The 14,062-nt window shown below is 32.1% G+C and overlaps 3 protein-coding genes and 3 non-coding genes across 6 annotated transcripts; 1 reads left to right on the forward strand and 5 right to left on the reverse strand.

Annotated features, from left to right (window-relative positions):
* The first annotated feature begins 1,128 nt into the window (after positions 1–1,128).
* On the forward strand, positions 1,129–5,665 carry LOC100799008 (beta-fructofuranosidase, insoluble isoenzyme 1). The gene is made up of 7 exons (XM_041014153.1): positions 1,129–1,339; positions 2,852–2,860; positions 2,939–3,801; positions 4,283–4,441; positions 4,572–4,810; positions 4,910–5,003; positions 5,109–5,665. Exons 1-7 carry the CDS (start codon positions 1,156–1,158, stop codon positions 5,286–5,288), a joined length of 1,728 nt encoding a protein of 575 aa, XP_040870087.1. The 5' UTR covers positions 1,129–1,155; the 3' UTR covers positions 5,289–5,665.
* A 1,488-nt stretch (positions 5,666–7,153) lies between these two features.
* On the reverse strand, positions 7,154–9,213 carry LOC100527779 (uncharacterized). Its single transcript, NM_001250339.2, is given in 3 exon segments — positions 7,154–7,508; positions 7,601–7,782; positions 9,067–9,213. Coding segments are annotated over 3 exon segments (402 nt in total). The 5' UTR covers positions 9,157–9,213; the 3' UTR covers positions 7,154–7,378.
* Positions 7,881–7,964, reverse strand: LOC113001301 (small nucleolar RNA Z196/R39/R59 family). Its single transcript, XR_003266620.1, has one exon. It is a non-coding gene; the product is annotated as a small nucleolar RNA Z196/R39/R59 family (small nucleolar RNA).
* On the reverse strand, positions 8,277–8,353 carry LOC113001300 (small nucleolar RNA Z195/SNORD33/SNORD32 family). Its single transcript, XR_003266619.1, has one exon. It is a non-coding gene; the product is annotated as a small nucleolar RNA Z195/SNORD33/SNORD32 family (small nucleolar RNA).
* On the reverse strand, positions 8,822–8,903 carry LOC113001310 (small nucleolar RNA U31b). The gene has a single exon (XR_003266629.1). It is a non-coding gene; the product is annotated as a small nucleolar RNA U31b (small nucleolar RNA).
* Positions 9,214–10,860: 1,647 nt separating the features above from the next.
* Positions 10,861–11,912, reverse strand: LOC100306626 (uncharacterized). Its single transcript, NM_001250830.2, is given in 4 exon segments — positions 10,861–11,047; positions 11,143–11,209; positions 11,484–11,673; positions 11,761–11,912. Coding segments are annotated over 4 exon segments (387 nt in total). The 5' UTR covers positions 11,864–11,912; the 3' UTR covers positions 10,861–11,020.
* Positions 11,913–14,062: the final 2,150 nt, after the last annotated feature.

Genomic DNA, 14,062 nt, shown 5'->3' on the forward strand with positions numbered 1-14,062 from the left:
TTTAAAAGTAATTTGGGGTGATTTTCTAACCTCCACAGATTAAAAAAAACAAGAAATATATATTAAAAATACTAAAATAATTACGAATATTTTTTAAAAAATTATACCATAATTTAATTTGTTCAATAATTATAAATCTAAACTATACTTTATATATTCAAATATATTTATAAATCTTGTAATTAACTGTATTATTTCAACATTTTAAATATATAAAAATTAATTGATAATATATTTTATTCATTATTTTAATCTCTTTTTAATAAGTTACTGTAATTATATGCATAATATTTAATAAAGTAATTACCATTCTATATTAAATCTAAATCTATATAAAATTTAATGTGTGAATTTATTGATTTACTTAAAATGTAGATTCACTTTAATTATTACAGTTATGTATTTTTATTAATTTAAAATAAAATAATAAAAACCCAACTAGAAGAAAAGAATAAATGCAGTGTTGACATATAATAATTGTGTATATAGCAAAACCATCTTTTATATGGATTGATATGTATATTTAGTTTTTTTAACCATCAGTCCATTTTCAGTTATAAACTAAAGAAAATAAGTTATGAACTTCGAATGTAAAATACTTTTACACGGTTCAATCACAATCAATTATATATGTTAAATTTCTAAAATTTTCTGATAATTATTTTAAAAATTATTATAATAATTAAAGTACTCATTATAAAATTAAAATGTAACATATATATTTGAAAATATTTAGTTATTATAAAATGATATATTTAAAATATTTTTAAATATATAAACAAATAATTTTGTTATATAATCCACATGTTAAAATAGTAATTATAAGTGCGTTTTATAATCAGAAGGGTAATCCACTCGGTTTAAAAATCTAAATCCCATTAACATAGACTCAACTCCCACATTAGTATTAGGTTTCCTATCTTTCCGGGAGAATCGTCCAAAACAATGGTAAAAAACAATTACTGCTTTTGTTTTGGATTTATATATTTATGTCTAATTCCTATTTTAATCCTATCTGTCAGCAACCTTACCCCCTTTGAATTGAATATCACTCTATAAATAATGGGAACCATCTACTTATTTCTCTCCATGCTTTCTATTCCCATGCTAAACCACCGCACGCAACAAATCCATTTATTTTCATCTTGTTTTCTGATGGTTCTCCCAAAGTGTCGCTATATCTCTGTAGTTTTTTTCGCCTTTGTTGTGTTACTGATCAACAATGGCGTTGAAGCTTTTCATAAAGTATATCCTCATCTTCAATCTGTTTCTACGATATCCGTGAGCGGACAACACAGAACTGCGTACCATTTTCAACCTCCTAAGAACTGGATTAACGGTTCGTATGATACTCTTTTTAACCTTGATATATATTTGAGTGCAATTTATTTTATTTTGTTTAATGTGATTCTTTTATCCTTGAGTAATATCTTGAATGATTTTGGTACACTACACCCCTTTGAAGCTTAAATAATTATTTCTCATGCATTAAGTGCCTCGTTCATAGGTGTAAAGGATTTGCTTGGTGATGTAGAATACTTGAAATTGATATACATACGTCTGGCTAAACTTATGCCTTTTTGCATGGCTTTCTAGTAGTTAAAAAATTATGCATGCCAAAGTTTTCTATTGGACATCAAGCAGGGCTATTACATATAAACTACTTTGTGTTAGTGCTACGTGGATTTGGATGAAATTTTTGTACGGTCCGGGATAATTATGTTTTTATTTTAAGAGGAAAAATTATAACCATATAGTAATCTCAATCTATACGATAATTTAATTATTTTTATATTTAAGTGCATGGGAAGTAGGGCAGCGAATACTGGATTTTGTTTTTCATATGGAATAGTTTTCCATCTTATTCCCTTTGTTAAATAGTGGTGAATCAGACTTCCTTATATAACAAATCAATAATTTTACAACAAAGCAAAAGAGAAAAAAGTGAGAGAAATGTGGAATATAATAAACCATGTAATGCTGAGAGAAAAACAGAACATTCTGTACAAATTGTTGTACGTGTTGTTGCGTGAATCAATTTTAGTTAATTATAATGTTTAAATATACTTTTGGTTGTTATAATTTAGTATTTTTTTATTTTTGTTTTTGATAAAAAAATCGTTTGAATTCTTAAAAAATGTATTTATTATCTAAAGCATTTTAAAGAAAATAAAACAAATATATTTTACAAGAACTAAAAAAAATGACAGGAACAGAAATGAGAAAACATTAAATATCAAGAAATAAAAATATAGTTAAGCCTAATCATAATGATATTGGAATTTTGACACCTATAAAACACTAAATGATATTTCATGTTTTATAAAACATTTGATCGAATAAAAATAAAAATAACATTTAAGTTTGTACTTTTTGAATTTTACATTGCTTTTTTTTTATAACACATTGCCATCTATATGTACTATCGCACTCAAGTAGTGCACAAATCATCATCGTTTTCTATGTTTTACATTTTTTTACTACAATATAAAATCAAGTCAGAAATTATGAGTTTGGTAGACTTATTTAAGTATAACGTAATTATTATAAAAATTATCTAAATGGCTTGAAGCAAACCAGTGCTCATTGTACTTTAATTCTTGCTACTTTTTATAAACCACGTGTCCTATTCTTTGGTAATGGCTTCAAATTGTTCTCCTCTGTTAGCTCGCACCTTCAATTCACCTTATCCCACGCCTCAACATCGCCCATGTTGTTGGGAACAATGGATCGCTAATACGTGGAGATGCATGCCTAATTATAAGCTTATATTGGTTATTATGAATTGTTATCTCAGAATACTAACTTTCTAAATCCTTTCATGGTTAACGGACACATCAATCACATGCAGATCCAAATGGTAAGTAGAAACGTCATTTTTAAATTAACGTCCATACATTAATATATTATCTTATATTCCTAACTGCCAACAATGCAGGACCCATGTATTACAAGGGAATCTATCATCTATTCTACCAATACAACCCCAAAGGGTCAGTGTGGGGTAACATTGTGTGGGCTCACTCAGTGTCAAAGGATCTCATCAATTGGAGGTCCCTTGAACATGCACTTTACCCATCCAAACCATTTGACAAGTTCGGGTGTTGGTCTGGGTCAGCCACCATAGTCCCAGGTAAAGGACCAGTGATCCTCTACACCGGAGTTGTTGACGACAAACAAACTCAGGTTCAATGCTATGCTATACCTGAAGACCTAAACGACCCACTCCTCCAAAAATGGGTTAAACCTGACAAATTCAACCCAATCTTGGTTGCTAACAAGGGTGTCAACGGTAGTGCGTTTCGCGACCCAACGACGGCATGGTTGAGCAAGGACGGTCACTGGAAGATATTGGTGGGTAGTAGAAAGAATCTTACAGGTATAGCTTATTTGTATAGGAGCAAGGACTTTATGAATTGGGTGCAAGCCAAACATCCGATCCATTCCAAGGGTGAAACTGGTATGTGGGAGTGTCCTGATTTTTATCCAGTTTTGCTTAGAGGCAATGCAGGGTTGGAGACGTCCGAGGAGGGGAATCATGTGAAGTACGTGTTTAAGAATAGTCTTGACATTACAAGGTTCGACTACTATACAGTGGGAACATATTTTAAAGATAAGGATAGATATGCCCCCGATAACACCTCAGAGGATGGTTGGGGTGGACTTAGGTATGACTATGGTAATTTTTATGCTTCCAAGTCATTTTTTGACCCCAGTAAAAATCGAAGAATCTTGTGGGGTTGGGCAAATGAGTCTGATACCAAGGAAGATGATGTTCGCAAAGGATGGGCGGGAATTCAGGTACTTAATTTAGATTATGCATTGCCTTCAATTTTTTTTGTTTGTAATTCGGTCTCTTAGTGTTTTTGCTACACCAATTTGATAAATGTTAATTTTTGCTTTTATAAGGTACGTCTCACAATTTATTGTATCTCCAAACTAAGTTAGCACACTAAACTGACATAAGGATCAACTTCATCCAAATAGACACTAGACTGACAGGAGGATCAACTTCATCCAAATAGACCAAAGTGATTTTTTTTAACTTAAGATATTAAACTGAAATAGAAAAAAAAAAGATGAAAGAAAGTATTTTAGCCTCAAACTAACTTAGCTTGCAACTGATATAGTTACTTTAAAGAAATTAATTTTCATGCAGAGCAATTTATGTTTGCATATGAGTTTTTTTTTATGATGTGCTATAGTTCTTTTTTTTATACTAGTGCAAATTAAAGGAATTGAATTTAAATATTCATGTACGTTTGTTTGTTAAAATATTTAGGCGATTCCGCGAACTGTGTGGCTTGATTCTACTGGGAGACAATTGGTGCAATGGCCTGTTGAAGAATTAAACAGTCTCAGAGGGAAAGAAGTTAATATGAACAGTCAAAAGCTTCAAATGGGAGATTACGTTGAAGTAAAAGGAATCACTGCTGCCCAGGTTAGATTCTTAATAAAGCACTACTATGTGTGTGTATGTGTTTTTTGTGCTCGGGAAGGTTAACGCTCATGTGTGTGTTTTCATACATACATATATAATGATATATATAACAAACTTTTTTTTCCTGCAGGCAGATGTGGAAGTTACATTCTCATTTGCAAGCTTGGACAAGGCAGAGACATATGATCCTAAGTGGGTAAACGCACAGGACCTCTGTGCCCAAAAGGGTTCAAAACTTCAAGGTGGAGTTGGACCATTTGGGCTTCTCACATTAGCTTCTCAAAATTTTGAGGAGTTCACTCCTGTGTTTTTTAGAATTTTCAAAGGTCCAGATAAGCATGTGGTTCTCTTATGCTCAGATGCAAGAAGGTTAGTCTATAATTCAAATTGGGATGAGGATTTCTAATTTCTTTCTATTTTTACATCTTTGATTTTTTTATTTTATTTTATTTTGACAATTCTGAACAGTTCCTCTTTGAAGAGTAGTATGTACAAGCCATCATTTGCTGGTTTTGTAGATGTGGATTTGGCCACTAAAAGGAAACTCTCTCTTAGGAGTTTGGTATGTGCAAATGCAACCATTGCTCCATTTATTGCTTACATATAACATATTTATGAGCTCCAAGACACTAAATCAATGTTCTTTGTTTTTTCATCTGAATGGTAGATTGATCACTCAGTAGTGGAGAGTTTTGGTGAAGGAGGAAAGACAAACATTTTGTCTCGTGTTTATCCACAACTAGCAGTAGCAAATCAAGCTCACTTGTTTGTGTTCAACAATGGAACTGAACCCATCTCGGTGGAAAACCTCAAAGCATGGAGCATGAACCCTGCTGATATAAAATAACCAGCCATAAATCAATTAGTAGGCAGAAAGTATTAGGCTTATAATACTATTTGTAAATAGAAAAAAATTACGAACACAATCTTTTCACATTTTTTTAACAGGCTCTTTATTACTAGGTGAATTAGTATTCATCCTTTAAAATAAATATGGGCGGGATTATGTTAAAAAAAGTGATAGAAGATAATATGCTAGACTTTTATTTTGGAGAAAAAAGTTATACATCAAAAATATAAAAAATTAATACATAATCTTTAAATTCTTTATTTTATTTCAGTAGATTAAGGTTTTCAAACCATACTACCACTTTATAATTGTGGATTAATTGGTTTTATAGTTTGATTTTGAATATTAAAAAATTGATTGCGTGTTATTTTTATTCCTCTTATTATTCACACATTTAAAACAATATCCCACAAAATCAAAATAACTTTTTCCTTAACCCAAATGTGTTAAAAAGGCACATTTATGGTATTTTTAACTAGTTTCCAACTTTTTAGATTCAAAGTATGGTATTGTATAAAAAAAGTAGGATAATGTTTATTTTGGTTCTTTGTCTTATTTTATTTACAATGATCATTTATCTTTTTAAAAATTATTTTAATTTTTTTTATCTTATTCAAAAAATTCAAAATGATCGTTCAATTATTAAAATATAATTAACTTTGTCCTTCAAATAACATTTCGTTAAAGTTAAAGAATTATTCTATTTTTTAAATATTTGAAGGACCATTTTTAACATTTTAAATATGAGGTACCATATTTAATCCTTTAAAAGATAAATAACCATTTTGAAGATTTTAAATAAAATAAAAGACAAAAATAATTTTGTTAAAGATGAAGAATCAAATAGAACTAAAAAAATAAAAAATAAAAATGATTATTTAGCCTAAAAATTATCCAACAAAAGAAAGATTGGAATAGGAGTATTTGTGTGATATAATTGATAAGAAAAAAGTAGAGAAAAATATTAATTTAAAAATTATCATACAAGTTTATTATATAAATTAATGATCTATACTTCACCTTTTGTCTCAAAATTATTATTATGATGCAACCATACTACATTATAACTAATAAAATGTATATAATCTCACAAATTACTTCTGAATTAATTTAATATTTTTAATAACTTATAAGAAAAATTTAAGAACTTATTTGGTGATTTATTGGTAATTCATTTTGAGTCACCATTAACCAATAATTTGGGACTATTGCTATGATTAAAGTGAATAATAATTCGAAGTTTAGACACCCTGTGGTAACCACCACCCTGTGTTCAAATCCAAATCGATGTACATATCACTTAATTTCACAATACATATCCCTTTCTTTTTCAAAGAATCATTCTAAAATTAATTTCGTAAATTATTATTAAAGAAAAATTAATGTAATTTAATTTAAAAGATAAAAAATTTAAAATGTTATTAAAATAATATTTTAATAAAAATCACGAAAACCAAAACAAATCACATAATATTTCAAATTTGATTCAGATGGTTTTTTTTAATATAAAATCAAACCAAACTGAACGAAAAACAGCACTTACCACTAATCCAGAAATGAAATGGTTTCAATAAAATTATTAAATTTTTATTTGATATACTACACTCATGCCAAAAAAAATGGAAAAGAAATAATAATAATCCACGGGATTGTGCACTTTTTAATTAATAATTATAATTCTGAGTCAGGTTTTTTCCATGATGTCCGCGTTCCACAACATGGTTGGCGTTAACCTATACAATGATTTCTGGTATTCTTCAAGCAACTATCGCATGTTTATAGTATCCAAAAAAAAAAAACTATCGCTATGCTTCAACTTTTTCACATTCTAATTTTTAATTCCCAAAAATGCTGATGGAGAATTAACATAAGAATAAAATTTGTTAAAAAAAGTTTCGACGGACTAAAAATTGAGATCTGAAAAAATTGAGGAACTACAACACTTAAAACCGAATTTGAGACGGCAAGTGAGGGGTAAAAGACCATGTTAAATGTATATCATGCTGCAATTTATAGAAGCATAAAAAAAGATCAAAATCCAATCAATGTCGCAACAAGTGTCATCAGGATTCACTACCAATGAGTGACTATTCATCCTCCTGTGTGCGTAATCTGGCCGTTTTGTTTGTCACAACAACATCAAGCTGCGCGGCTCTCTCAACTATATCTTTTCTCTTTCTTGTGGATATATTGTGGGCAATCTCAGCACAGTAAGTCCTAAAATAAACACAAATAAAGTGGTCAGAAAACGTTTGATGCAAAAGAATTAGAATCGAAAACCTAATTGGGATTGGGACGAAATGGTTCACCTGTTGTGCATCATGAGCAGCTCCAAGTCCTTCACATTGTGAACAACAAATTTCTTGAAACCATTAGGGAGATAGTGGCGGGTCTTCTTGTCTGAACCATAACCAATGTTTGGCATCAAAGTGCATCCCTTGAACTTTCTCCTAACACGAGAATCTATGCCCTTTGGCCTGCGCCAGTTTGTCTGTTGAAATAGTATAATAAAAAAATGAGGTCAGAAAATAAGAACTGATTGTTTATACACACTAGGTTAATAATCTTATTTAGGATAATAATTTCATATTCAATCTTAGCCGAAAGATGGTGATATTTAGGATAATAATCATAGACAATCGGCAAATTATTGAAATGTCATCAAAGATTGCAGATCAGACAATTTTCAGGTAAAGCAAAAGTATTCTTAACTACATGAGCAAGAAAAGTACTATTAAAATGAAAACACTTTATGAGACTAATATCAATGTACTCAAGAGATGTAAACAGCAAAACAGTAACAGAAGGCTTATAGTAAAGAAAACCATGTCGCAAGGCCTGTAAAAATTCTATATATGCCTTTAAAACGAGTTGTACAGCTACAGCAAGACAAAAGTCCAAAGTCTGGACATCAGGATAATAAATTATAATCAACAATTAGTCAAACAAAATTACTTGACAGCAATAACACCATGAAAAAGATGCAAGAGATCAGATGGTAGTGCATGTTAGTAATCATCATTCTATTGCAGAATTGATGGATAAACATCATCATATCTCTTTGGAATCGCATTTCATAATTTACAAAGAACAATTTTAAGGGGAAATTTATTCGGACAAATAAAAAATTACTAAGTAGGTCAATCTGTGCATATTAATTAAGTTATCAGACAATTAAACTCTCAACAGAGTGTCCCAATGGAGCAAGTAAGGCTGCGTGTCAAAAAGTAGTCATCAAATCCAATGTGCGTCAAATTAAAACAAAAAACAAAGAAACCCTAACAATCAGGAAACAAATCAACTTCAATAAAAAAAAAAAACCAACAAAAAAAGCACCCCCAAATGTAGAACACAATTCATAATTCTTATATGATATATGGGATCAGATAGTCGATCTTTAACCACGTATAAAAAATATAGTAAGACTGGGAGTCAAAACTGTATCCTCGTATACCATCGGTCCAAAAAAAATTGAGACATCAAGAAAAAAATTAAAAACTAAAAACTAGCAAATTCATATATAACTAGCAGGATCAGGTAAAATGTCAATCACCATCTTACACCTTGTGGTGCAAATTAAGACTGGGGCGACAAAATACTATCGTCATATCCTTAGCTAGATCCCAAGTTCATGCAGTTCAACATCCATATGCCGCAAAAACACAATGTAATATCACAAAAATACGATCCACACAACACATCTTAACTTTCTTCGAATAAAAAAAAAAAACAGTGCATGTAGATTAAACAGAAAGATAAAAGTTAGAATGTATACCTTGACAGAAATTTTCCTGTCACTCTGAGGCCTCTTGAACTTCTTCACCCTCTTCTTCACGATCTTCTTGGAGAGTAGAGGCACCGCCATTTTCTGTGAAGTAGCTTGAGATAGAGACTGAGATGTGGGTTTGAATAGAGTCTCTACGGTTTTTACCTTTTGACGGTGTGCGTCTATTGTAGGGTTTTTTGAATGTAAGTAAGTGTAAATGGGTTGAGCCAAACCGGGCTAAACACTAAAGAAGCCCGACCAAGTAAACAGTGCTAAGTTTTAATTGACCAGTTCATATGGAGAACTACTTTGACTAATTGTCTTTTGGAATTGCCATATACCCCTCCACTTTTTTTTCTTCCAAAATGTCTTTCGAAATCATACTGTTATAGTAAGTATATAGAGGAATAATTCTGAGAAATTATTGAGACAAGTTAAACAAGAGTTTCATACATTTAATTTTTTTTTCTTAATTCTTTGATTCATCAAGAAACCTAAAATTAATCCAGAATAAAATAAATAAAACCCAAACAATTCAACCTCAGCACATTTAACACTTATGAACAGTATACTTGATTCTGTTACGTTTAAATTTATTTAGTTTACGGCTACAAAACAAGGTTTGAACCGGATAGAAGCTGTTCGGTAATTCTGCAAAAACCAAACTGATTTTAAAATGCATTATACTTCTTTCATTAATTTCGTATCTTATTTTTGTTATTCGAGTCCGTCCTTAAAAGTCCGAACAAGCACTTTCCATAACAGATCATCCTTGGAATGATTATTTACTTTGAATTTTCAATTAAAAAATTGAAATTGGTGGGCTGATTTAAGTTTAAAATGGTCATATAATTCATACACCTAATTGTAAGATATTGTGCCCACAGATGTAGCTCATGAAGATTACTGTTGAAGCTGCCAAAGCTTTCAACGACCAACAAAAAGAGTCGAAGTCCTAAGTCAAAAACAAAGAGTAGAGCGAGTAAAAATTATGTTCGCTGGTACTTCTCAATAACAATGTCAGTCAACATAGAGTAGTAAAGTACCAAGAATGCATAAATAATATACTTTAACCGTATGACATACGTTCCTGTCAAGGAGCTTGAACGACGTTGTTATATTTCCTCAATAAAACGACATGCAAAAGTGAACAATCTATCTGGTATTTGCTTCCACGTTCAATTCATTCACACGGTTCATGATAATGTATAATTAAATATTTTCTTATTGCAATTGTATTCTCAATCTTATCGTGACTCTGATAACATATATAGTGAAAGTTCAAAAGCTGATGGTATATATGCTCAAAAACATCAAATCATAATATCATTTATTAAATAAAAATGTTGGATAATTGCCAAAAACAATGGGCAACGACATTAGAAATTGGGATTATGGAAAGAATAAGCTAAAGTTTCAATTTTACAACTCAATGGTAGTGACTCTTTCTCGTAAAAATGAACTAAAATAAACTGTCAATCAGCGGAGTAAAACGAGTTTTTTTTTAAAAAAATTAATAGAGTCAATTGGTCGTTAAAGTATTAGTTCCTCTCCAAAATAAGCATGCTACGTAATTTCCTAAGTATTCAAAAGAGAGAATAATTACCGTTATTCATAGTTTCAGGACTAGTTACGTCATTTAATGATTTTAAGGACTGTTTAGAAGAGAGAATAATACTTGGATGGAATGGTAGTTAATCCTATTAAAATTACAGGAAAAGGATGCATAAATTTACTGCTTTTTAATCGACAACGGCTAGAGGTGAGACGAGATCAAAATGTCATAATAACATTATAATTGACTAAGACCAAAATGGCATCATAAAAATATAATTGACTAGTTCAAAACTATTGTCTCAAAACAATTAACATTAATCAAAACCAGAAACGATAAATACCAAACAAGTCACTGTTCTAAGACAAACAAAACGAAAGTAGAGACCAACAATATCCCACCCAGAATTTACTTGATCTTCTTCTTAGGCCTCAACTGCAAGAGAGCAACATTTTTCAAAGTCAATCATATTTAAACCACTAAACGGTAGAAGAAAAAAAGACAAAATCCAACATTAACTGAGGACGGACCTGGTTACTATGACCGCACTTCTTCTTACGGCAGTTCACAGCCCTAGGGTGCAGACGAGCATAGCATCTAATAGACCAAAACCAACACACTTCAGTACATAAGTAAAAGCAAGTAATTATCAATAAAATATTTCCAAGCCAAAATAAAATTCATAAAACACAGCTAGAATGTACCAACAATGAAAATCAACTGTGAGTAACAATCACAGTTGACAAAGTATAGATGGACATTAATATAGGGAACAAGAATAACCCCTTTTCCACTCGAGAAGCAAAAGGGGCTAAGTTATTGTCCCATAAAACACAATAAAAAACAAAACGAAAAAAGATAGAGTGCATACTTGCGGCAAATCATCTTGTCCTGGTTGTATTTGCGAGCCAAAGCCATGAGGGAAGGCTCGATGATGCCACCACGAAGCCTGAGGACAAGGTGAAGGGTTGATTCCTTCTGGATGTTGTAATCGGCCAAGGTCCTTCCATCTTCAAGTTGCTTTCCGGCGAAAATCAAACGCTGCTGATCCGGAGGGATGCCTGAAAATTCAAACGAGGATTTTTTGGTTTATGGAAAATTGGGAAACGCGATTCAATAAATGGAGTTTGGGAAATGACGAGTAGTACCTTCCTTGTCTTGAATCTTAGCCTTGACATTGTCAATGGTGTCGCTGCTTTCGACCTCGAGGGTTATGGTCTTCCCCGTTAGGGTTTTCACGAAGATCTGCATTTTTAATGCCGCTCCTCCCTCTGCTGCTTCACTCCTCTTCCAGAGAACTAATGCTAACCCTGCAACCCAGTGCATTTATACTCTCCATTCTAGGGTTTCAATTTCACTGCTCACTAAGCCTTCCTGGGCCTTCGAATTGGATGGATTCGTACCCATTTGTGATGGCACTTGCTACGTGCACCCAGCATTATTGCTGGGGCACCCAGCAAACAGTGAAGTGGCGAAACTGCCCTTCAGCAATTATTCTTCCGGAAGAAGGTTCTTCCGGAAAGTTTCCGGAAATAATTTTTCCGGAAAGTTTCCGGAAGAACCTTCTTTCGGAAGAATAATTTGTGTCTTCCGGAAATACTCACAGACAATTTCCGGAAGAACGTCATCCGGAATGTTTCCGGAAGAAGCTTCTTCCGGAAGAATTCCAGTGTCTTCCGGAAGAAGCTTCTTCCGGAAGTCTTCCGGAAGAAGCTTCTTCCGGAAGTTAGTTTTTTTTTTTAATGCGTATGTAATGACGATTTTGCCCTTGTGTAAATTTCTTTAAATTAACGTCTTCAGGCTGTGTTTTACTGCGCTTTCTTTCTTTCTTCTTCAGGCTGTGTTTTACTGCGCTTTCTTTCTTTCTTCTTCCGTTTGCTTTGTTTCTTCTTCCGTTTGCTTTGTTTCTTCTTCCGTTTGCTGTTGTTTCGGTGGTGGTCCCTTCAGCAGTCTGTTGGTGGTCCCGTGAAGTGAAGTATTTGAAGATTTGGTGGTCCCGTGTTCCGTATTTGAAGTTTTATTAGTGGCTGTTGTTCCTATTTTGTCGGAGGTACGCGTTTATTTCGTTTTCCGGTTAGCTTTTAGAGAAGAAAAACAGTAAAAAATGTATCCGGAAGAAATTTTAGGCACAGAAGCAGGAAGGTCCGGAATGATCACTTCCGGATGAAGGTCTTCCGGAATTGGGCTTCGTAACTTCCGGAAGACCTTCTTCCGGAATGTTAAATTATTACTAATTTATTAATTTCTGTTTTATAATTTTTTTAATTTCTGTTTTATATATATTTCTGTTAGTTAATAATGAATTATTGGTTTAATTAGGTATAATGATATATATTGTGGATTATAATTTTTTTTGTTTTATAATGGTATATATATTTCTGTTTTATAATTTTTTTTTATTTCTGGTTTATATATGTTGTGGATTATTGATTTAATTAGGTATAATGGTATAATATTAAATGATTTAGGTAACTTAAATGTATAATGGTACAAAAATGTTTTATTAGTTGTTTATTATAGTGATAAGTTTAGTTTAAGTAAATAATGTAGTTATAAATTTAGAATATAGTGATAATTTTAATATAGTCGTGTATGATGCATATGTCCTATTAATATGTTTGTTATTTAAGGTGTAGTAAATTTTTGGATGTGGTTATATGATAATTTGAATGTACTTGTGTATGATGCATATGTCCTTAAGATGGACGAAGATCAATGGAGGTATGACTTTGCGATGTCACAAGAAGTTGATATGGATTATGATTATGATAATCAAGAAGAATGTGGAGTGAATGAACGACATGTCGATTGTTCAAATGCTTTTAATACATCTCAGGTAATCATAGATAATTTGAGTCATTGGTTGAATTGATGGTTTGTACGAAAATTAATGTGTTAGGGTTGCGTTGTAGGTATTCGCTACTCGAGATGATGTTTTGCAATGGGCTCGAACAGTTGCCCATGAAAATGGATTTGTTGCAGTGATTATGAGATCTGACACAGAGACCGGTAGCAGAGGAAGAAGTTCATTTGTGTTAATTGGGTGTGAAAGGAGTGGTACGTACAAGTGTAGAAATAAAGAATTCGTTAGAAAAGACACCGGGAGTAGGAAATGTGGTTGTCCCTTCAGGCTTCGTGGGAAACCAGTGCGTGGAGGGGAAGGTTGGATGGTGAAGTTGATCTGTGGGATTCATAATCATGAATTGGCGAAGTCCTTAGTTGGACATCCATACGCCGGGCGATTGACTAAGGAAGAAAAGAAAATTATTGCTGATATGACAAAGTCGATGGTGAAACCGAAAAACATCTTGCTAACGTTGAAGGAACACAATGCCGACAGTTACACCACGATAAAGCAAATTTACAATGCAAGAAGTGCATATCGTTCTTCAATAAGAGGAGCTGATACCGAAATGCAGCATCTGATGAAGCTTCTCGAACGTGATCAAT

This window comes from Glycine max, chromosome 3 (genome assembly GCF_000004515.6).
Source record: "Glycine max cultivar Williams 82 chromosome 3, Glycine_max_v4.0, whole genome shotgun sequence".
Classification (NCBI taxonomy): Eukaryota; Viridiplantae; Streptophyta; class Magnoliopsida; order Fabales; family Fabaceae; genus Glycine; species Glycine max.

Coding starts and splice junctions, on each gene's coding strand:
- LOC100799008 (XM_041014153.1), top strand. CDS start 1,156: ATGGTTCTCCCAAAGTGTCGCTATATCTCTGTAGTTTTTTTCGCCTTT. Junction 4,442..4,571: donor AAGGAATCACTGCTGCCCAG/GTTAGATTCTTA, acceptor TTTTTCCTGCAG/GCAGATGTGGAAGTTACATT. Junction 5,004..5,108: donor AACTCTCTCTTAGGAGTTTG/GTATGTGCAAAT, acceptor TCTGAATGGTAG/ATTGATCACTCAGTAGTGGA.